This window comes from Lolium perenne, chromosome 4 (genome assembly GCF_019359855.2).
Source record: "Lolium perenne isolate Kyuss_39 chromosome 4, Kyuss_2.0, whole genome shotgun sequence".
Lineage (NCBI taxonomy): Eukaryota > Viridiplantae > Streptophyta > Magnoliopsida > Poales > Poaceae > Lolium > Lolium perenne.
In genome coordinates this window covers 197,885,018-197,905,980 of record NC_067247.2, presented here as the reverse complement: position 1 = coordinate 197,905,980, position 20,963 = coordinate 197,885,018, and the positions used below count along the sequence as shown (strand labels likewise).

The window sequence follows — 20,963 nt, the reverse complement described above, 5'->3', positions numbered from 1 at the left end:
GGCTTCTGGCAGCATGTGCTGCTCCCTTCTCCTCCCGCTAGCAGAGCTGCTCTCTCCCGTCTTAGCCACACGGGCCTCCCTGCCGACGGCCGTTCCTCATGCCGTCATGCGTGCTCGACGCCCGCATCGAGCTGAGCTCCAACCCTCTGCTTGCGCACGTCCTAATCCCGCGCCGGCCTGCTGCTTACCTCGACCCCCTGAAGCACTCGAGCCACGCCGCTCGGCTTCCGCTCATCCACCGTTAAGACCAGCCGACCACGCGTCTGGAGGATCCCGTGTGGCTTGCAGCCTCGATCTAGCGCTAGGAGGAGAATTGCCTGGGTAGACAAAGACCAGCACGAAGCCATCAGATGGATCCAGCGCTAGGAGGAGAGCAGCACGGGGAAACGAAAGCCGTCAGATCGATCCTGAGCTAGGAGAGCTGTCCGTGGAGGAGCCCGATGGATATTGGCGGATTCGAGTTGTAAAGGCCGCGTGCGATCAGAGAGAAGCACCGGCCATCGCGTCCGCCTCCGGGGGTATCGCTGGTGTCGGCGGAAAAAGCACGCGACACGATTGCATTGTAGTGTCGCGGAATCGCTCGGAAGGCTGCCCTTTTATGTGCGCGATTACTTCTGTTTCCCGTGCTACAGTTAGAGTTTTGATTGGGATCGGGACGTGTACAGATTGAATTAGGAAACGCTTCCGTTTAGAGATCGAACTACGTACGAACCTTTTCAGCGGTGGATCCAAAGGGAGAAACGGACCAAACGGACCGAACGACGGAAACGCTTTTCCCTTTATTATTAGGTATAGATCAGTGATTTTTTTACAAAAAATATATGTATTCGCTCTGTAAAAAACCGTATGTATTTGCACATGCCACATATATACTTGGGCACCGAACGTCCTTAGGTTAACCCCCCTGCGCCGTCTTGTTTGACCCCAACAACGTACGGACCGTCGGCATCGGAAAGCTAGGGCACCATGGACAAGGAGGCGCGGCCAAGCAAGAAGGAGAAGGCCCGGCAAAGCAAGGAGACGCGGCAAGGCAAGAAGGCTCGTAGTTCCGTCGACTCCGCCGGCCTGACGGCGCTGGCCCTCCGCCTTGCCAACACGTTATCCAAGGGCGAGAATATCATTTTCTCGCCGCTGTCCATCTACACCGCGCTGGGCCTGGTGGCGGCTGGCGCTCGGGGCAAAACCCTTGACGAGATCCTCGCCGTGCTTGGCGCATCGTCGCGCGAGGAGGTCGCCGAGGTCGTGCGCGGCGTGGCGGAGAGCGCCCTCGCCACCGACGGATCCGGACCGCTGATTATCACGTTCGCGTGCGGCGTGTGGCATCAGAAAGGACTTGCGCTGAAGCCGGCCTACCGCGCCGCCGCCGTCGAGTCCTACAAGGCGGAGGCTAGCGCCGTCGACTTCCAGGTTAGTGCGTGCGTTTATACGTGCATAGGCCGGCAGCGATCTTCCGATCTCTTCTTTAGTTGTCTAGCATGTTGTTTCCAGTTGTGATCTCGATCGTTTTGATCTCCGTGCACGCATGCAGGAAGATCCAGAGGGTTCAAGGGCGGCAATCAACGGCTGGGTTGCAGAGGCCACGAACAAGCTCATCACGTCCCTGCTCCCTCCAGACTCGGTGCACGAGGACATCAGGCTCGTGCTGGCTAACGCCATGTACTTCAAGGGAAAGTGGGAAGATCGCTTCCACCAGAGCCTCACAAAGGATGCCGACTTCTACCGTCTCGATGGCAGCACCGTCAGTGTGCCTTTCATGACCTCCGGGAGACTTCCCACTACGGGCACGGAGGACGAGGAGGAGGATTTCCCTTTCTTTTTTTTGGAACAAGAAGAAGAAGTCAAGTACTTCGTTGCCTCCTATGACGGTTTCAAGGTGCTCAAGCTCCCTTACCAAGCGCCAAACGGCGGCAAGTACTCGATGTGCGTCTTCCTTCCCGACGCGCGTGATGGTCTGCCTAGCCTAGCGGACGAGATGGCGTCCGGCGGCGGCGGGAGGTTCCTGTTCGACCACTTGCCCGATTGGCGAATTAGGGTGGACAAGCTTTTGCTTCCCAGGTTTAAGCTATCCTTCTCCTGCAGCATGAAAGAGACTCTCCAAACCTTGGGGCTCCGGGCAGCGTTCTGCGAGGAGGCCGACCTGTCTGACATGGTGGATGACTCCGGCCAGGACATGAAGATGCGCGTGGAGGATGTGTTCCACAAGGCGGTCGTGGAGGTGAATGAGGAAGGCACCGAGGCAGCCGTTTCCACTGCCGCCACATCCGTTTTGCAGTGCTACAGAACGCCTTTCCATTTCGTTGCTGACCACCCGTTTGCCTTCTTCATTCTGGAGGAGGAGTCCAGCACGGTCCTCTTTGCCGGCCACGTTCTTGATCCTTCTAATAGCTCGGAATAGTGGGTTCCAAATAGCGACGAAACTTGGGCCCTGCTAGGGAGTAATCGACCTATGGTTCTTTTTGTTAGTCTGCGAAGTATGAACAAGCTATTATCCAATTCCCACAAAACTTTTTTCTTATTTATTTATCTATTTATGTGGATGCTTAATGTTGACTCCTCGATTTGCTGGGTCTGTGGGGGTGGGGGGGATGCATATATCTCAATAAGTTGAATGGCCAGAAACAAGGATAGTAGCAAAAATTAAAAAAAAATTGCGACGCATAAACAAAAACATGCTATAGATCATAGGATTTTTAGCAGGCGCGCAAACTCACGTTGATAGCTATACCAAACTCAATAACTTTGGTGTTGTGACCGAAATCTCGATACAAATTAATAAAGTCAGTTGAGTCGCCCACGAATCCAACATTAAACATTTTTATTCGTTAATTATCACACCAGTTATCATATTTACTTTATGATCTCTCACGTTTGTGCAACGTTGGAGATGATTCTATATTCATTAGACCCATTGGCGTTTCCTATTAACAATATTTTTTGAGGTGAAACTGTGGGAGAGTTTCCCACCACATTTTCTTATTAATTTAACAAGCAAAGTGTCTCATATGTACAGTGGAGAGAGGGACAGAGATTTGGTGCATATGGGCACCAGTGCTCCCTTCACTTTTAGATTTTATTTTTTTTAAAAATCTCACACTTCTATTTCTCCAAAAAATTGTGGCATTAAATATGAGATAGATATGTACATGAGTAGTCTACACAAAAAAGTCCCGATAAAAAATACTTTAAATTTTGAGAAATACAAAATAAACAAATTTCTAACAAAAAGACATACTATTTTAATACTATTGTACTGCCATTTGTTGTCACAAATTTGTCTTTTTATATTTCCCAAAATACAACATATTTTTTAACGGGACTTTTTTGCATACACCCATAATGTACATATCTATCTATATATTTAACACCATAATTTTTAGAGACACAGAAGTGTGAGATTTTAAAATTTTCAAAAATTTGAAATTGAAGGGAGCACTAGTGCCCATGTATCAAACACACTTTTTGATATAACGTCTACTACTAGTAGTTATCCAATCCTTGTAATGCTGGTCTTGTTTTCTTGTTTTCATTCTGAAACCCAACAGTCTTAGTTCTTGATTGTACATGGCCTTGCATGTTTCAAAGATGCCTCCTAGATGTTAATTTTTTTTATTGTTTCGAATGATCCAAATATTCCATGCAGAAAGAAATATGATCTCCATTGTGAAAGGAAGATTTAGTTTCTGTTTGGCATCTTCAATGGCTTCTAGTTCAGATAAACTCCTTGTTCTTTGATAACATATGAGGCAAATGGACAACCCCAAAAAAAAGATGTGAAAATTTCAATGGTGCATGCCAGAAGCCCATGGCCTCAAACTGAACATCGATGTTCCTTCTTATATTTGATTTGGTGGGATTGGATGTTAGGGCATCTCCAGCGGGCCAGTGTAAACGGACATAGGCTATCCAAACGTGTCCGCATGGACAAGGGGCATGACCCAGTAGTGTGACCCAAACGGACTGAGCGCCACAAACTGACGCCCCATTTCTAGCCGGAAAAAAACACTTCCATTGTTTTCACTCTACCGAAGAAGTTGACAAATTTAGGACAAGATAAGAGATGAAACCAGCTAAGTTACCATAGTAGCATGAGCATCTCTGCACAATGAAAAATCGAAGACGAGAGTACATGACTACTCCATTGTCACTGGCCTCGGTACTTTGAAGAACCAACTAGCTAGTAGCTCCATTATGAATAGCTTTTCTTTTGGAGGCGCTCATTATGACTGCAGCTGAAATGTTCCTAATTAAGCATCTACTCTTTTCCCAGATTTCAGGTTCTTTGGCGGCTGCCTCGGCACGGACCGGAGCTGCACCGAGTTCTCAAAGCAGTGGTGGAAGCCAAAATGTGGGTAACGCTCATACCACGTCTCCTGCGGCTCGTGCGTATCCCAATGCTCGCCGCTGCTGCTCCTTCCGTACTTGTGCACCCAGCCAGAGCCGTTGTGCCCCTCGCCCCAGGTGCGGTTCCACCGGTCCCCGTATTTGCCTTCCCACCAGGTCTCGCCCTGCTTCACTCCTTGCCCCTCTGGGTTGAAATGCTCGTCCCACTTGTCACCCCACTTCGACCACCCATCGCCCTCTGAACGTTCCGCCCATTTGTCAGTGTACTTCACGCTTCCACCGCTGCCATCGTACGTCTCACCCCACCTGCACAAGATGAAATAGTGAGTTCCAGCAATATAGGCTTAAAATATTTTGTTCATAAACACTTCATAGTTGTTGTACATAAATGGCATTCTGGTTGCTGAAAGTATTCGTTTTCAATTTAAGCTGCAAGGAGAAACATTCAAGCAGGAAGAGCACTGAAAGTTACTGACTAACTTCTTAGTATACCTTTCATGCCAAACATGAGCATGACCAACATCCAATGGTGTATTTGGATCCAAGCTGCACCATTTATCAGCCGATTTCTCAGCTTTACCGCTTGAATCGTACTGCTCCCACCATTGCTCTTGCCACTGCTCCCCTTTGCCATTCTTTCCCCACTTGTCTGCAGTCTTCTCCATATGCATAAGCCCAGATGTGAAATCCTGAAATAAATTAAAATGTGACAGCTTCATTAAATTATGGGGAGACATTCAGTTGGCCTAGCACATATTGCCATATGTTATTCCTAAACATTGATAAAGGACCACATATGCACTTGTAACTCTATAATATGACACTCTAGAGTCACATGTCTACATGTGAATGACATAATTTCACAGATGCATCTCATGATCGCTCCTACTAGCTCATAATGAATGCTTTACTACTGTGATATGGCTTGAGCAGCCAACGTTTGAAATTTTACAGGTACTAGATTAGAAGAAATTGTAAATTTTGCACACACCAAACAGTGAGCAGATAATATTATTGAATCAGAGAAAAATTCACCTGCCACATGGACTCCTTCCAGTATTCCCGCCAAACATTTCCCCTAGCATCACGGCCAGACTTCTCCGAACCTAACTCCTTATGATCAAACCGGTCTGAAGCCTCCCAATACTTGTCTTCAAATTCAACAGCCCCATCAGCACTGACTCCCCTAATTACAGTCCACTTACAAACAACCCCATCAGGCCTCTGCTCTACACCGGTCTCCTTCCACCACTTCGAACCATCTGGATCTACCCCATGAGATGACTCCTCATCACTTGTACTAAGAGCTCTAGCCACCTCAGCAGCATTTTTTGAAAATTGTGTTTCAAATACCTCCTCTGCCTCCGCAGCCGGGTTGGGGTCGGAATCTAGATTTTCAGGCTCAGCAAATGACTGGAAGGGTGGAAGAGATCGATCTTCCTTCTTCTCGAAGAAAGATGTCACAAATGGAAGTGATAAAAAGTCTGCTGATCTTTCCTTCTCCATTACCAAATCAGGTTGACTGGAAAAAGAGTCCACTTTCTTTGATGGTTTTAGATCAGTACTGCTTTCTCTCAGTTCGCTACTATTTTCCACCGGTGGTAACCACGACCAAAAATCTGGACCAGGAGTACCAAGCTTAGAACTTGCCTGCTTGGAAGTAGATGAATTCCCAGAGTTTGGCCCTGAGTAAATAAAAGTGGTGGTGTCAGAGCAGAATCATAACTTTACACCGAACAAGGGAATGTTGCAGTAGTATAACTTTGCAGCAAAAAACATCCCAATAATACTAGTTGTTCATTTACAACAAATACAACCGCGTCCTGCGACTTCAAACCAATAATGTTATGGAAGTGCACAGAACCTACATTTCTCAGAAAAAAAAAGTATGATCTTGATATTACAGTCAGTGGCAGAGCCAGCACCTGGTGACCACAGGCGGCTGCCCGGCCTCCATCGGTGCATCTCCTTGGAATTCTACTAGAAAACGTTTGTTCAGCTACGAGCCTTTGGCAAAAGCTAACCAAAGTGGCTGCACTATGGTCTTGCCCAACTCCAAGATGGACTAGCTCCGCCACTATATACAATTTGTTTTTAACTCACAACTTGTTTCATTATCCACACTACCCTTCAAAAATATTAAGGGTCCCTTTTCTTCAGTTTAATCCCTCATATAGGATCTAGAAATAGTATAGGCAGAGAAAGATCTTCGTTTGTTTTTTCTGTACATCGAAGACTAGCATGCAATATTTTGGTGTCCTGTTATTTGGTTGCTACAGCAGGACACAAGTCATTGGGGACAATCAGTATTGCAGTTACGCTAAAATAAACTAGAAAGTAAAGCATTGCACTGGGGCCCAAATGCCAAGAAAATTCATACAGCTATGTAGTAAAATCAAGAAGGATATTCATATCTGGTAACAACATTAATTTATCTGGAGAAGATGAAATCAAGGTAAGGGAACAGTAAAATCTGACACTTGTGAATATGCATTGTCCTTGTGTTATTTATTGTTGAGGAATTTTCCAAATTAAGCCATGATACTACATAGTATGCTTGTCGATTGGTAACGTACATTATTGTAGAAGAAGAATTGCTATGCAGTGCAGAATTTGTTTTTGTATCCATCAGCCCACAGATTGTGTGGCAATTGAAAGAATCGGGTACTTATGAATTCACTAGCCCTACTATCCAAGTAGGCTTTGTTGCAACTGAACAAGATAGTGCAAGCAAAGGGTTAATGTGGAGAACTGAACACTCAACAACAATAATACCCGTCATTTCCTCCCAATATTTAAGTGCAATTAACAAATTTCACGTTAAAGCTCGTTAGATTGATGGTTGGTTTTTTTTGGTAATAATTCTCTGTTTATGCCAGTTTCTTTTGAGCTATACTACCTTTGTAGTATGTGTCAGACGAAAAAGGTGAGATATCTTTTATGCGAAACACGAAGCTAGTGGTACGTTCATCACGAGAAGTAGCAGCAGTAATCTTTAAGCAAGGCCACATGTGGCGTACCTTTGGCCGACTGCGACGCCACGGGCGCTGCCGGTGCCGCGTCCGCCAGGGAAACCCGATCCTCCAGTCCCTTTGCAGCCTTGCGCGAACCCGAGCCGTTGCCCGATCCCGTGACGTCCGCGGCCGTCGCCGGCTGCTTCGGCTTCGGCGGCGGCGGCTGTGGCGGGTTCTGCTGCGGCGGCTCCTTGAGCACGGCGCGCGCGGCTGCGAGGGCCGCGGCGGCGCGGTCGATGACCTGGGTGCGCTGCACGCGGTCGCGCTCCTCCCGCGGCACCCGCAGCATCTCCTCGAACCGCGCCGTCCTGCGCTCCACGTCCGCGGGCGGCGGGGGCGCCCCCGCCTCCGCTTCGGCGGGCGGCGGGGACGACTGCAGGCGGTAGGCGAGCTCGGCCGAACGCCGCTCCCGCTCCACCGCCTTCTTCCACATGTCCAGGTAGGACGGGCCGCCGCCTCGGCCGCCATCCCCGGAGACCGCGCGGACGACAACGACGCCGCCGACGCCGCGGCGGCCGATGGGTAGAAGGAGGCGGTGGAGGTTCGCGTGGCCGTGTGGTGGGTGGAGGTGGTGAGCGGCGGGGGTGATGGGAGCGGAACCGGTCGCCATTCCGTTTGCTTGGGCTTGTACTCCACGAGTGGAGATCAGAGGAGTGGAGAAGTGTGTGCGGGATACAGACAGTGTGGAGGAGAAGGAGTGGGGTGGTCCCAGGCAGGTGCCTGCTCACGCGATTCAGCGGAGGAGGTTCGTTGCTGCACGCGCCGCAGCGTCCACGTGGCGCTCTCTCTGCGAGCGCGCTCAGCCGTTGGTTCCCTCCCGCTGAATGGACGGGCGCGGGCCGGGAGAAACCTGCCATTGAATGAATCCTGCTACAACCACACCAAGCAGCGATTCTACAGGACAAGGTGAGCTGGCTACAAAGGAACAAGTACAATTCACCTACATCTGGCCATGGGCAGCCCGGCCCGGCCCGAAAATCCCAGGCCGGACCGGGTTGGGCTTGCACTTCGGGCCGGGTTTGGGCCTGAAATCTGAGCCCGAACGTCGGGCCGGGCCGGGTTCGGGCCTTCATTTTTGTGCATTCTAGCCTGGTCGGGCCAGGCTTCTCGGGCCGGGCCGGGCTTTTTCTCGTTCGGGCTGGGTTCGGGCTTAATTTACAGGTCCGACGGTCGGGCCGGGCCGAGCTCGGGCCTGACTTTTTACCCGCGGGCTTTTTAAAGCCCGGCCCGGCCCGAACTTTGCCCAGGTGTAAATTCACCCACCATCCTTGTACTTTTCTACCATCACTCGATTTCCAAATAAGCGATTTATGGTACTACCCTCTGTCCAGATTTAGGAAGTTCGCGTGAATTTAGATGTATCGTAATTTAGACAAATCTTTGACATTTTTTTTAGAAACACAGTACAAACGTAAACGCTCAGATCCTTAGGACAAATAAAATAGATTACACCCCCGACATCACACCTTATGTATGTGACTCTTGTCAATTAGCCAAGAGTCATTAGTTACCATACCCCATCTCCACCAGTAGGTCCACTGTTCCTTTGGAGCAAGTTTTTTCTGATGTATGTGGGCCTGCTCCTCTTTCTGTTGGGAAACATGCATACTATGTAAGCTTCATTGATGATTATAGCAAGTTCACGTGGATTTATTTACTCAAGAAATGTTCTGATGTTTATCAAGCTTTTCTTAATTATCAGCAGTATGTCGAACGCAAGTTTGATCGTAAAATTGTTACTATGCAAACTTATTGGGGGGGTTAGTATGAGAAACTAAACTCCTTTTTTCAAAAAGTTGGAATCACTCATCATGTGTCATGTCCTCATGCCCACCAACAAAATGGCTCTGTTGAAAGAAAACATCGCCATATAGTTGAGGTTGGTCTTGCATTGCTCGCTAATGCCTCTGTGCCTCTTAAGTATTGGGATGAAGCATCCCTTTCTGCCACATTTCTCATTAACCTAATACCCAATAAAGTCATCAATCATGAGTTACCAGTTGAACGCCTCCTTCACATCAAACCCAATTATGATGCTCTTCGAACTTTTGGTTGTTCTTGTTGGCCCAATCTTCGTCCTTATAACACACGCAAACTCGCTTTCCGCTCCAAAAAGTGTGTGTTTCTTGGATACAGTCCTCTTCATAAGGGTGTCAAGTGTCTCGATGTCTCTACTGGTCGTGTCTACATATCTAGGGATGTTGTATTTGATGAAAATATTTTCCCCTTTGAAGCTCTCCGTCCCAACGCTGGTGCCTTGCTTAAACAAGAAATCTTGCTTTTACCATCTTCTACTCCTTCTGAGGGTGCTCATACAATTGATGATCCTATGACTAATATTGTGCCTGTTGTTACTGTCCCTAATTATGCTCCTCAGAATTCTGCAGCTACAGGTGAAAATTTTGTGCAAAATGGTGCTCCTGAGCCTTCACAATCCTCTTCTGAAATCAGCACATCCGATGATGCTTCTGGCGCGGTCTTCGAAGAAGATACATGGGAACATTCCCCTGCCAGGCCTGCTGGCATCGATCCCCAGGCGGATTCTCCCGCCTCTGGGAGTTCGCGCCGGTCGGCGTCGCCATCTGCACAGGAGTAGCAGCCCGCGCCTCCCGCCAATCCTTCGTCACCACGCGTCGCCTCCCGTGCCGCGGAGACGCGCCCCGCGACCCGCGCCAACCCTCCGTCGCCACGCATCGCCTCACCCCCGCCTGCTCCCTCTGGCTCCGACAATGCTCCCAGCGCTGGATCGTCTGCGCCGACTGACTCTGCGCCTAGTGTTGCTGCCTCCGCCGAAAATTCCGAATCATCAAGTGCCGGCTCTTCTGTGGCTGTTTCTGCTGCTCCGCCGCCATCCAGCCCTCCCGGACCTCGTACACGTTTACAAAAAGGTATTCGTAATCCAAAAAATACACTGATGGTACTGTACGCTATGGTTTGTTCTCTTCTACAGGAGAACCACGCAATTTGCCTGCTGATCTTGGTGATCCCAACTGGCACTCAGCTATGAAAGAAGAATATGATGCTCTCATGCTAAATAAAACCTGGACTCTGGTTCTTCCTACCTCACATAAAAATGTCATTGACTGTAAATGGGTTTATCGCATTAAGCGTCGTGCTGATGGTACTATTGATCGTTACAAAGCTCACCTAGTTGCAAAAGGTTTCAAACAAAGGTATGGTCCTGATTATGAAGATACCTTCAGTCCTGTTGTCAAAATTTCCACCATCAGAATTGGTCTGTCTATCTCTGTCTCTCGTGGTTGGAGTCTTCGACAGCTAGATATCAAGAATGCGTTTCTTCATGGTGTTCTGGAAGAGGAAGTCTATATGAAACAGCCTCCTGGTTTTGCCCATCCTGATGCTCCCCATTATGTATGCAAGCTTGATAAAGCTCTCTATGGTTTGAAACAAGCTCCTCGTGCATGGTACTCTCGTCTCAGTGCCAAATTGCACCACCTTGGGTTTATTCCATCCAGAGCTGACACATCTTTGTTTCTATATCAAAAATCTGGTATCGCAATCTTTGTTCTCATTTATGTTGATGATATCATTGTGACTAGTTCTTCAGATGCTGCCATATCCATTCTCCTCAAAGATCTAAATATGCACTTTGCTATTAAAGACTTGGGTGCTCTTCATTATTTTCTTGGCATGGAGGTAAAACGCACTGGAGATGGATTGCTTCTCACACAACAGAAATATTCTTACTCGAGTTGGTATGCTTGACTGTAAGGCTGCACCCACTCCATTGTCCTCCTCGAAGCCTCTCTCTTTGCATGAAGGTACTCCACTCGGACCTGATGATAGCTCTCAGTATCGGAGTATAGTTGGAGGTCTTCAATATCTCACACTCACACGCCCGGATCTGTCATTTTCTGTTAATAAGGTCTGCCGATATCTTCATGCTCCTACGACTGCTCATTGGACAGCTATCAAACGCATTCTTCGTTATGTCAAGGATACATCTCATATTGGTATTAGATTCAAACGATCTTCCTCTACACTCCTTAGTGCCTTTTCTGATGCAGATTGGGCTGGCTGTCTTGAGGATCGTCGCTCCACTGGTGGGTTTGCTATCTTTCTTGGTCCCAATTTGCTATCTTGGAGTGCCAGAAAACAAGCTACTGTGTCTCGTTCTAGTACTGAAGCTGAATATAAAGCCTTAGCAAATGCCACTACTGAGCTTATATGGGTGGAAGCTGTTCTTCGAGAACTTGGTATAGTTCTTCGCCAGAAGCCGTGTCTATGGTGTGATAATTTGGGTGCCACTTTTCTCTCAGCAAATCCAGTCTTTCATGCTCGTACCAAACACATTGAGATTGATTATCACTTTGTACGGGAGCGTGTTGCCAACAACAGTCTTGCTATTCGGTTTATCTCTACCAAAGATCAGATTGCTGATGGTTTTACTAAAGCTCTTCCTGTAAAACAATTTGATAAGTTTAAGCGTAATCTAAACCTCTCTCGTAGTTTAGATTAAGGGGGGATGTTAGCGTATGTTCTCTGTACGTGTATGGTGTACGGAGTAGTACTTTGACCGTACATGTACCTCCTTTGTACTGCCACGTAGGGGGCTTTTCCCTACCTATATAACACTCAACCGATGGCCCGAAAGGGTACGCATTGTTCCACACAATTCCACAACATACACGTGCATACACTCACCCCTATGAACGCACACACGCACACCCTACCCTTATGAGCATCTCCGAAAGACTGAGCCAGCGGATTGGATCTTGAAATTGATGAAGTCACCACAGGCGCTTCGTTGTCGACAGGAACATCGCCTCCACTGAATGAATATTCCGCCTTTATGAGACACACAGATGTCAAACCTGGGGTTTGAACTCTGGTGGGATGGGGATACAACCACCCAACCTCAGGTTGGTTCTCATCTTCGACATCTTTTCATTGACAGAGGGAGCAATTGAAGATAGTTTACGGTCCGACGATAGTCACCCGTGAGCGTAGAGCGATGTATTAGCTCACTTGCCCAATAGTGGCACCATTAGTCAACCCTTAGTATGCCTAAACCGACTATTTTTGAATAATATAATTCCAAAGGGCTAAACTATAAATTGATAAAAAGATAAAGATGTTAAGTTGTGGGCACCCTTCTTCTCCTCCGGTAAGATGCGCCACCACCCTACGCGTCAACGCGACCTTCCATCACATCGCTAGCCGCTGCCCTCAATCTCTCGCCCATGTACCATGGGCCTAGTCTCCCCTTCTCCTTTCCGTTGTTGCGGTGCCCACACGAGAGCATTCGTGCAACAAACATGAGGAGGACGCGTGGACACGACTAGCCAACCATGTCGCTCTCAGCACTGGCCCCATGCAACTTGACGCGTCCACCGATTTTTAGAAGCACCACCACCCACTCGGACACGGACGAGATGGTAATTGGTGCCTCCATGCCATGCGATGTAGCTCAATGTATCTAACGGCTTAACAAGCTCATATAGGGGATGTATATGTGATTCCAACACCCACCTTTACCTTTGACCGTCATTGTCGCCGCCTTGGTTCGCCTACAAGATGTGGTTCAACGCAAGGTGCTCATCATCCACATCCGTCCAAACCACACAACAAAGACAACAAATATGTAATTATATAGTGATACTAGCACATTTACAGAACTAGGAACTACAAAGTGGTATTGAACTAACCGTATGTTTATGCTTGCCAACTTGCCATGCAAAGACAAAGCCATCATACTGAGCTGGCTGCGAGGATGTTGTTACAGCTCTAGACAACGTCCACGACCAGTCCCTAAGGACATTCCATCTCTTGTTATTTCCTCTACAAGCTTCAGTGCTTAGGATGACAATGAACGCGTCGAACACCGCAATGAGCTTGTCCCTCCACCCGTCGTCGTGCACATTAGGTTCACTAGTAATATGTATATTCATTAGCTTCGTAATGGCCCATCCATGCTCAAAGGTGGATTCACTATGTGATTGATAACCCACAAGTCTAGAGGATTAATTATAGTGCATTCAATAAGTAAGATTGCCGAACCCATGAGGAGTTGAGGAAATGGATAACTAGAATGCCAAGAGTAAACAATTAAAATTGAAAATATTTTGGTATTTTGGGTGTATAGTTTATTGAAAAGCAAAACACAATAAATGTAAAATTCAAGTAATAAAGTAAAAAAGTAACAAGCTATTTTCAGATAAAGACCAATCCTCTATGCAGTAAGAGGATAAGGTTGAGTGTGCACTTATGCAAGTCAACGTTTCCAAGGGCAACTGTGACTATTAAGCATATGATTTATAGATGAACATGGTAATCATTTTATCAAGTTTTATTTCTATTTGGATGGAGCATAATACAGGTGCAACCATATGCATGAGCAATTACAGCCCTAGAGATTGATCCTAATGCCACTTTCCAGAGCAAGCAAATGATGTTTTAAGACGAAAGCTCAACCACCGCTTAAAGTTTTAGGATCCCAATAAATAACCACTTATTGCAAGCACGAGACCGGGAACATGATACGTGTCACTTCATGTTCCTCCTCTTTTCGCTGCTCTAAGGTGCAGTTTTATGAGCCCATAAAGGTGAATTAATACATAGTCAATGTTCACACCATCATACAACCACATCAAAGTACAAAACTTGACCAAATAGTCATAACATATTATATAGAAAATGATAGCTAAGTCATCATATGCTCTCGAGAACATGGGAAACTACTCACAATTCTTAAACATGAACATGATCAATGGCATATTGAATACAACACAATCTGAAAAATAACTGCACCACCGGTAATCTCAAATGGCCAAGTACAAGCATGCACAAGATACTGTAAAGATGATCTAGGGTTCCGATCTACCCAAACTGCGAGGGGGTGAAGTTGATCTCGGAGATGTTGATGGAGATGCTGATGGTGTTGGTGAAGATGTTGACGGAGAGACCCCTCCTACACAGTGGAGGAGTTGGTGGCGACAATGGATTCGATTTCCCCTTGACGACAGTCACGGAGCAGCATGATCCTCCCTTTCCATGATAAGAAGAGGACTTTCGTCTCTCTCACCGCCTATGAAAAATGCCTAAAAATTATGGAGTGCCTTTTCTGTGTGGCGGATGACATTGTAAAAAGGATGAGGCGAGAAGCTAGCCGAGGCTCCTCTGAGCCCCCTACACAGTGGAGATGCTGATGGTGTTGGTGAAGATGTTGACGGAGAGACCCCTCCTACACAGTGGAGGAGTTGGTGGCGACAATGGATTCGATTTCCCATTGGCGACAGTCACGGAGCAGCATGATCCTCCCTTTCCATGAGAAGAAGAGGACTTTCGTCTCTCTCGCCGCCTATGAAAAATGCCTAAAAATTATGGAGTGCCTTTTCTGTGTGGCGGATGACATTGTAAAAAGGATGAGGCGGGAAGCTAGCCGAGGCTCCTCTGAGCCCCCATGGCACGGTCAGGGATAGGGGTCATGCCATGGGCCCCATCTTGGGCATCATGTCCGGCCTCCCTCTCATGCCTCGAAATCTCGGGATCTTCTCTCCAATGAAAAGTTGACCCTGTAATTTTCATAGGATTAATTGAGCTTCGTAAGGTCCCCGAAACATGAAAACACGAAAAAGTAGGTTTCTTGTCTCCCAGAATTAAGTACCAAGATAATGGAACTTTGGATGAAAATTCTATAAATATTATAAAACATGATAAATAACTTCCTAAACATGCAAATCTCATAATAAAATTTGGGTAATATGACATGATATTGGTGATACAAAATGCACATACCAACTCCCCCCGAATTTAAACATTTTCTCGTCTTCAAGAAAATAAGTTCATAATACAATGCAAATGTGTTTGAGCTTTTGGTTGATAAACAAACACGGGCATCGTATCATCAATGTAAGTCCATAGAAAAAAGATCATTCAAATGAAAACTCCATAAGTAGAAGTTTAAAAAATACCATTTGTCAAACAAAAAACTTTACACTTTGGAAAAATAAATCATATCTTTTGATCCTCCGACAACTTTATTCTTTTTTCCATAACCCTTTATAAAGGTAAAACTTCAGTATTCATACATGATAAAATTACAATAAGTAAGCAAGAAAGTTGCATATGAAGGCACCCGATACAAGAAGAGGATTAAGTCAATCACTCTCGCTGACGCATCTACCGTTAAACATGGCTTTGGTTGACCCTCTAACTTGTTGCTTCCTACAATGTTACTTTTGCTACTCATGGATCCTACAATATTTGAACCTTTTTCACATACATACATACATACATGCATTTACTTCTTTCTTTTTTCTCTTTTCATAAGTGAGCTTGAGATTATCACCGTGATTAATTAGAGTATCTCATACCAACTGATCTAGCTAGCTAGAACAAGAATATCATTATATCATGATCATAACCTTTATGTTAAGATAAAATGATACCCTCGACCATGAAAACATGGGTTGGAATTAACCGTCGAATCTAGTGGTATCCTCAATCACACTCATCAAGAACTTTCATTTCATTTGCTTTAATTATTCTTATTTTGACTTTGACTTTGTTCTTAATTATTGCACGACGCTACAACATGGTAGGCGGGCCATGTTAGTTCTCGTCGAGTCAAGGCCTTTGACCATTACTGGTTTGGCAACCTGACTAACCAATCTGGTTGCTCCAAAAGAGGATCCTCTTGCATATTACTCCATGTATACTTTCTCTCTTTAACTAGCAACTCTCCTAAATTACTTTCTCTAATAATTTCATTAAAAGAGAGCATATAAGAATTATTCACACCAGGTCTATTTCTATTACTTGTAGATCTGATAAAATTAAAATCACCCAAGATTACCCAGTCCTCATCATGAGGAATATTTAAATCGAAGAGCCATTTGACAAAGCCATCACTAAAATCACCATGAAAAGGCCTATACACACTCACAAGCATCCAGGATTGTGACGGCCGGCTTGAAGTAAAATACACAGACAAATAAAAAGGTTCACAGTGCATAACCATGCCAAAAAATAGAACTATTATATATAATAAATAATCCACCAGAGGCCCTATTAGAAGGGATAAAAACAAACCCATCAAACCTCCTCGGACTAACTAACTAATGCAACTAGATGATACCCCCACACGTTGTTGCGGGACATTCAAAGGATTTTCTATGATGACGAATTTTAGATTAAGAATTTTTAGTGTAGTGGTTAATTCCATTGGGAGGAAAAAAATCCTTGCATGTATACATACTGAGCACAAAAACTAACAAATAATCAACCATGGTAAATTATCATCCATTACTTGATTGAGTGATATGCAAATTTTAGTTAGTAGGTACAACCAAATTAATCTGAAATAACATGCTAACAGAAAAGATATAAATATCCCATGCGAATATCAACAATTCTTAATAACGACCCTGTAAAAAGGTGAGTCTTATTATGATTAAAAATAGTACTTGTGAAATCTTGCATGTAGCACACACTACCAATATTGTTGATACAACAAATAATATGCTTCTAATATGAATTGCTAACAAAAATAAATTATAGATCCAGAACTTCTCTTCTAAAAAATATTTTTCAGAAGATTAGATGTCAAATACAAATGATGAAAATCCAACACTACATGCACCATGACCATTTTAGACGTAGGAAAACAAACAGCTTAATTTCTCAAGGTAGGCTTTCATAAGTATTGTGTATTCGGTAGCGCCTCCTTCCACTCTGCATGGACTTTCTTGAACGGGAAGATGTTCTGTGAAGAACCAAAATAAAGAAATATATAAGCTCAAGCAATACATATTTGAAAGGTGCATTACCGGTAATATATTTCCAAGGATGGCTAGACAGGAAAACATTACTTTGCTTAAATGTAGGCTTACCAACAACACCAACCAAACATCAAGTCTGTTAAAAAGTTGGCATCCAAGCTGATAGCCACACCTATGCGTCAATTAACTTCATTAAAGATGTTATATGTACTTAGAATGTAACATGCTTTGTCTTTGGCAGGCTCATGTAAAAATTCTTACACAAAAGATACTCGTTTTCTCACACATAGCAGTTTGTACATGAACACTCAAGTTCCAGAATTATATGTGATCGATATATGAAGTCACCAGTATTGAGAAGTAAGTTCTCTATGATACAATCTGCGAAATAGTGAATTACCTATATGGTGTTGCCGCTAAATGTTCACTTCACGGAATATTTCAAAAGTCAAGCAACTCCTAGAAGTAATTATCTTGTGGGAATATAGATAGTACTGTAAGATTTATCATGAATCATGTCTAGTTTAAGAGGTATTCCCAACTTGACCTGCATAGATAAAAGAACCAATAAGACGTCTGTGTGCTTGTACATGCAGCTATACTGAAATGTGATGAGAATTAGTACAGAATATATCACTGGACATGAGATTATCTAAAATAAGCAACCAAGATTTTCTTACAAATCTCATAGACCAAAATAGGGAGTCAAGGAATACCTATCAGGCAGTTGACTTTAGGGGTATTCTGTAGAGCAGCTGGCAGGCAAGTGAATACCCGTTGCTGCACTCCATCAACGTAGAAGATGAGGGCATAAATGTTGCATTAGTGCTCATAGGATGCATGGCGAATCCACTAGGTAACCTACTACCCAGCATCCCATCCCTACCATATCCCTATGGATGAAATAGAATTAACGAAAATAGTGTGATCTGCCATGCCATTTAGAGAGAAAGAGAGCCAATCTTCGTCCCAGTCTATCGGCAAGCACCTACACTTCAAGGCAATGGAATTTGGAGGCAGATAGAAAGTTTTGCTCAGCTCATATGTGAGTGCCTACACTTCAAGGCAAGAACCTCAGAATGCCAACAAAGATCGGAGGTCTTAGCATCGGTTGGAGGAACGTAATGGAAACTGGAGGAAGACAGAAAGTGACGTTCTCGAAGGGGGCGGAGGAGGGACACTGAGAGGAACTAGGTATATATACACCTCAAAAGGAAGCATGATGGGGGATAAAATTTAAGGGAAGAACCATGGTGGGAGATGGAATGGGAGGAGACATCATCATAATGGGAAGGTAAGAGGAGCTGAAGGGGAACAGACCATGCCAGACTTCCGAGCGCTGATCAATGGCTGCATAATGGTGGGGTGACGTTACTTCGTGTTGAAAAGTAGAGATAATAATGCTACAAACATATTTTTTATGATGCGGTGGATGACATGGTGAATGATGGTGTAAGGCTTGCATGACTTGGCAAGTTAGGATTGGTTAAGTATGTTTGATGAGGTGGATAGGTTGTGTATGAAGAAAAATTGGATCACCTATTAAGAATAGAAAGATATGTGAACTAACTAATCTATCGGCACAACAAAAATGCGAAGAGACACCATTGCTCATTGAACCGCTCCAATCCCTACCATCCAGCTGAGAACAGAAGCAACGCGGGATCCAAATTCCCAGCTGAGACGGCCTACACTGAAGTTCAGGTATCTGAACCGGTATAAGTCAGGCGAGGAGAGTGGCGGCTGCCACAAAACCCATCTAGGGTTCCGTTTTTATCGCCGGTGATGTCGTCGGTCCATTCCACCTCCGGTATTCTTGGGCCCTTGGAGATGTGGCGAACCACAGCCTCTCACTGGCGGGAAGTTTCAGTTCTTTTTTTTAGGTTGTTTTTTGGTTTTTCGGAATGTTGAGGCGGCGGCTACATCCTGAAGTTACAATAAGGTTCTTCCCGCCTTATCTTCGTTTCGGTGGTGCGTCTAGTACTGGCGGAGGGCGCGTGGAGTCGTGTGCCCGGCTGATTTGCTGAAGGATTCCGTCGATTTTTGTGTTCGTTCTTCTAGTTTTATGTCAGTCTCTTTCGATCTACAGTTGTCATCATTGGCGATGGTTGTTGCTCTAGTGCCCTAGTCCTTTAGGGGCTTAGCACGAAGACTTCACATTTGTCAACTACAACAAACTCTATTATAATAGGCTTTACCCGACTCCGGTGATGGAGGGGCCAGGATGACGGCGCGCATTCGGACCGTGCTAGTGTATGTAGTCGTCGCTAGGTTGTCCGAGTACCCATTTATAATTTTTATTATTTTTTAGGCTATTTGCATTATTGTTGATGATTATTGGTAGATCGGCGAAATTTAAAATAAAAGAATAACGATATTGAAAGTAAATTCCAATTAAACTGCCCGCAGAAAAATATAAAGGAACGGCAGCTGAGCACATTAACCCAAGGAAACCCGAACCTGGTGGCCAAGCACGGAAGCAGCACGACCTCCAGGCCTCCAGCAGACTCACACCTCCCGCAAGCAGACTTGCAAAAGAAACATGTAAGTGACAAACAGCAGGGCGCAAAAGGAGCACGCAGCATCGATCTAAAAAAAAGATCCAAAAAAGGTCCGAGAAACGCACAGCTAAGGGCGAGCACAGAAAAAAAGAAGGCACAAAACCAGGCAGGCACCAAAATTTCCCCAAATCTAGCACCCATCATGAAAGTAACCAAAACCGAAAGCCAAGAATATGGAATGCACAGGGGAGGAGCAATGGCGGCAGCTGCCCCGCGCCGCGCTCTCCTGACATAATTAGCAGCAAACAATGCCGTTAAGGTTACCATGCTTACCAGAACGTAGCCGTTGGTGCTGCCATTTCCAGCTCTCCCTCCATGCATCATGCATCCGTGCCTATATAAAAAGCACGCGCCCACAAGATCTCCCCCGAAATCTTCCAAAGATCCACGAAATCCCAGAAACTCACACGAAAATCTAGCGCTAGATCGCCATCGATCATGTCGGAGATGACCGGCAATGCGGAAATGCAGTTGGAGGATGACCAGCTGGAAGGCGGCCGCAACTACCCGAAGCGGTGCGCGGCGTGCAAGTATCTGCGGCGGCGGTGCGCCCACGACTGCGTGCTCGCCCCCTACTTCCCGGCGTCGCACCCCCACCGCTACGCCTGCGTGCATCGAGTCTTCGGCGCCAGCAACGTCGCCAGGATACTCCAGGTATGTACTTCACAACCATCAGCTCGATCGTCAGTAAGTTGTTTACTGCTCGTACGTATTTGCATGGCTGAAGATTCACATTGGTGAGATGCCATTCTGCAGAGCTTGCCGGTGGAGGAGAGAGGGCAGGCGGCGGAGACGTTGGCCATGGAGGCGCAGTGGCGAGTGGGGGACCCGGTGTACGGATGCACCGGGATCATCGACCGTCTACAGGAGGAGATCCTCGCCGCGCAGTGCGAGCTCGCCAGGACGCGGGCGCAGCTCGACATGGCAGCCACGCAGCTACAGCTCCAGCAGCAAGCTCCTGTTTCTCTTTCCCCGCCACCGCCGCGGACGCATTCGCCGCAGCGAGCCGGCGGCCATCTCCACGTCGCCGTCGCGCCGAAACAGGAGGAGGCGCCGTTTCTTGACCCAGACGAGTTCCTCGATCTTGATGGATTTTGAGCTTTGATCAATCGAGTCAAGTGCTATGTCGGCGTCTGCAAACATGCTTGCTCGTATCGATGGTGGTATTGGGCGCTCTTTACAACAGAATTAAGTTGATGACTTCTTCAAGGAAAAAAAGAGTTAATGACTGGTGAAGAAATGAATAATTTAGTGTTGCAATTTGTATTCTGATCTTAAATGGTAGTTATTTTAGTCTCTTGTAG

General features: G+C 45.9%; 3 protein-coding genes across 3 annotated transcripts; 2 read left to right on the top strand and 1 right to left on the bottom strand.

Annotated features, from left to right (window-relative positions):
• The first annotated feature begins 948 nt into the window (after positions 1 to 948).
• On the top strand, positions 949 to 2,492 carry LOC127348893 (serpin-Z2A-like). Its single transcript, XM_051374755.2, has 2 exons — positions 949 to 1,407; positions 1,529 to 2,492. The coding sequence occupies exons 1-2, from the start codon at positions 967 to 969 to the stop codon at positions 2,393 to 2,395; spliced, it is 1,308 nt and encodes a 435-aa protein (XP_051230715.1). The 5' UTR covers positions 949 to 966; the 3' UTR covers positions 2,396 to 2,492.
• Positions 2,493 to 4,053: 1,561 nt separating this feature from the next.
• On the bottom strand, positions 4,054 to 8,040 carry LOC127295209 (protein LIKE EARLY STARVATION, chloroplastic). Its single transcript, XM_051325112.2, has 4 exons — positions 7,362 to 8,040; positions 5,377 to 6,026; positions 4,834 to 5,030; positions 4,054 to 4,647 (listed from the first exon to the last, which is right to left on the bottom strand). The coding sequence occupies exons 1-4, from the start codon at positions 7,963 to 7,965 to the stop codon at positions 4,245 to 4,247; spliced, it is 1,854 nt and encodes a 617-aa protein (XP_051181072.1). The 5' UTR covers positions 7,966 to 8,040; the 3' UTR covers positions 4,054 to 4,244.
• Positions 8,041 to 20,106: 12,066 nt separating this feature from the next.
• LOC127347574 (LOB domain-containing protein 23-like) lies at positions 20,107 to 20,757 on the top strand. The gene is made up of 2 exons (XM_051373742.1): positions 20,107 to 20,313; positions 20,416 to 20,757. Exons 1-2 carry the CDS (start codon positions 20,107 to 20,109, stop codon positions 20,755 to 20,757), a joined length of 549 nt encoding a protein of 182 aa, XP_051229702.1.
• Positions 20,758 to 20,963: the final 206 nt, after the last annotated feature.

Excerpts from the sequence above, each read along its gene's own strand:
- LOC127347574 (XM_051373742.1), top strand. The coding sequence starts at position 20,107 with ATGACCGGCAATGCGGAAATGCAGTTGGAGGATGACCAGCTGGAAGGC. Across the intron at positions 20,314-20,415 it reads ACGTCGCCAGGATACTCCAG|AGCTTGCCGGTGGAGGAGAG; the intron begins GTATGTACTTCA and ends GCCATTCTGCAG.
- LOC127348893 (XM_051374755.2), top strand. The coding sequence starts at position 967 with ATGGACAAGGAGGCGCGGCCAAGCAAGAAGGAGAAGGCCCGGCAAAGC. Across the intron at positions 1,408-1,528 it reads CTAGCGCCGTCGACTTCCAG|GAAGATCCAGAGGGTTCAAG; the intron begins GTTAGTGCGTGC and ends GCACGCATGCAG.
- LOC127295209 (XM_051325112.2), bottom strand. The coding sequence starts at position 7,965 with ATGGCGACCGGTTCCGCTCCCATCACCCCCGCCGCTCACCACCTCCAC. Across the intron at positions 5,031-5,376 it reads GGAAGGAGTCCATGTGGCAG|GATTTCACATCTGGGCTTAT; the intron begins GTGAATTTTTCT and ends AATTTATTTCAG. Across the intron at positions 4,648-4,833 it reads GCTCATGTTTGGCATGAAAG|GTGGGGTGAGACGTACGATG; the intron begins GTATACTAAGAA and ends CATCTTGTGCAG.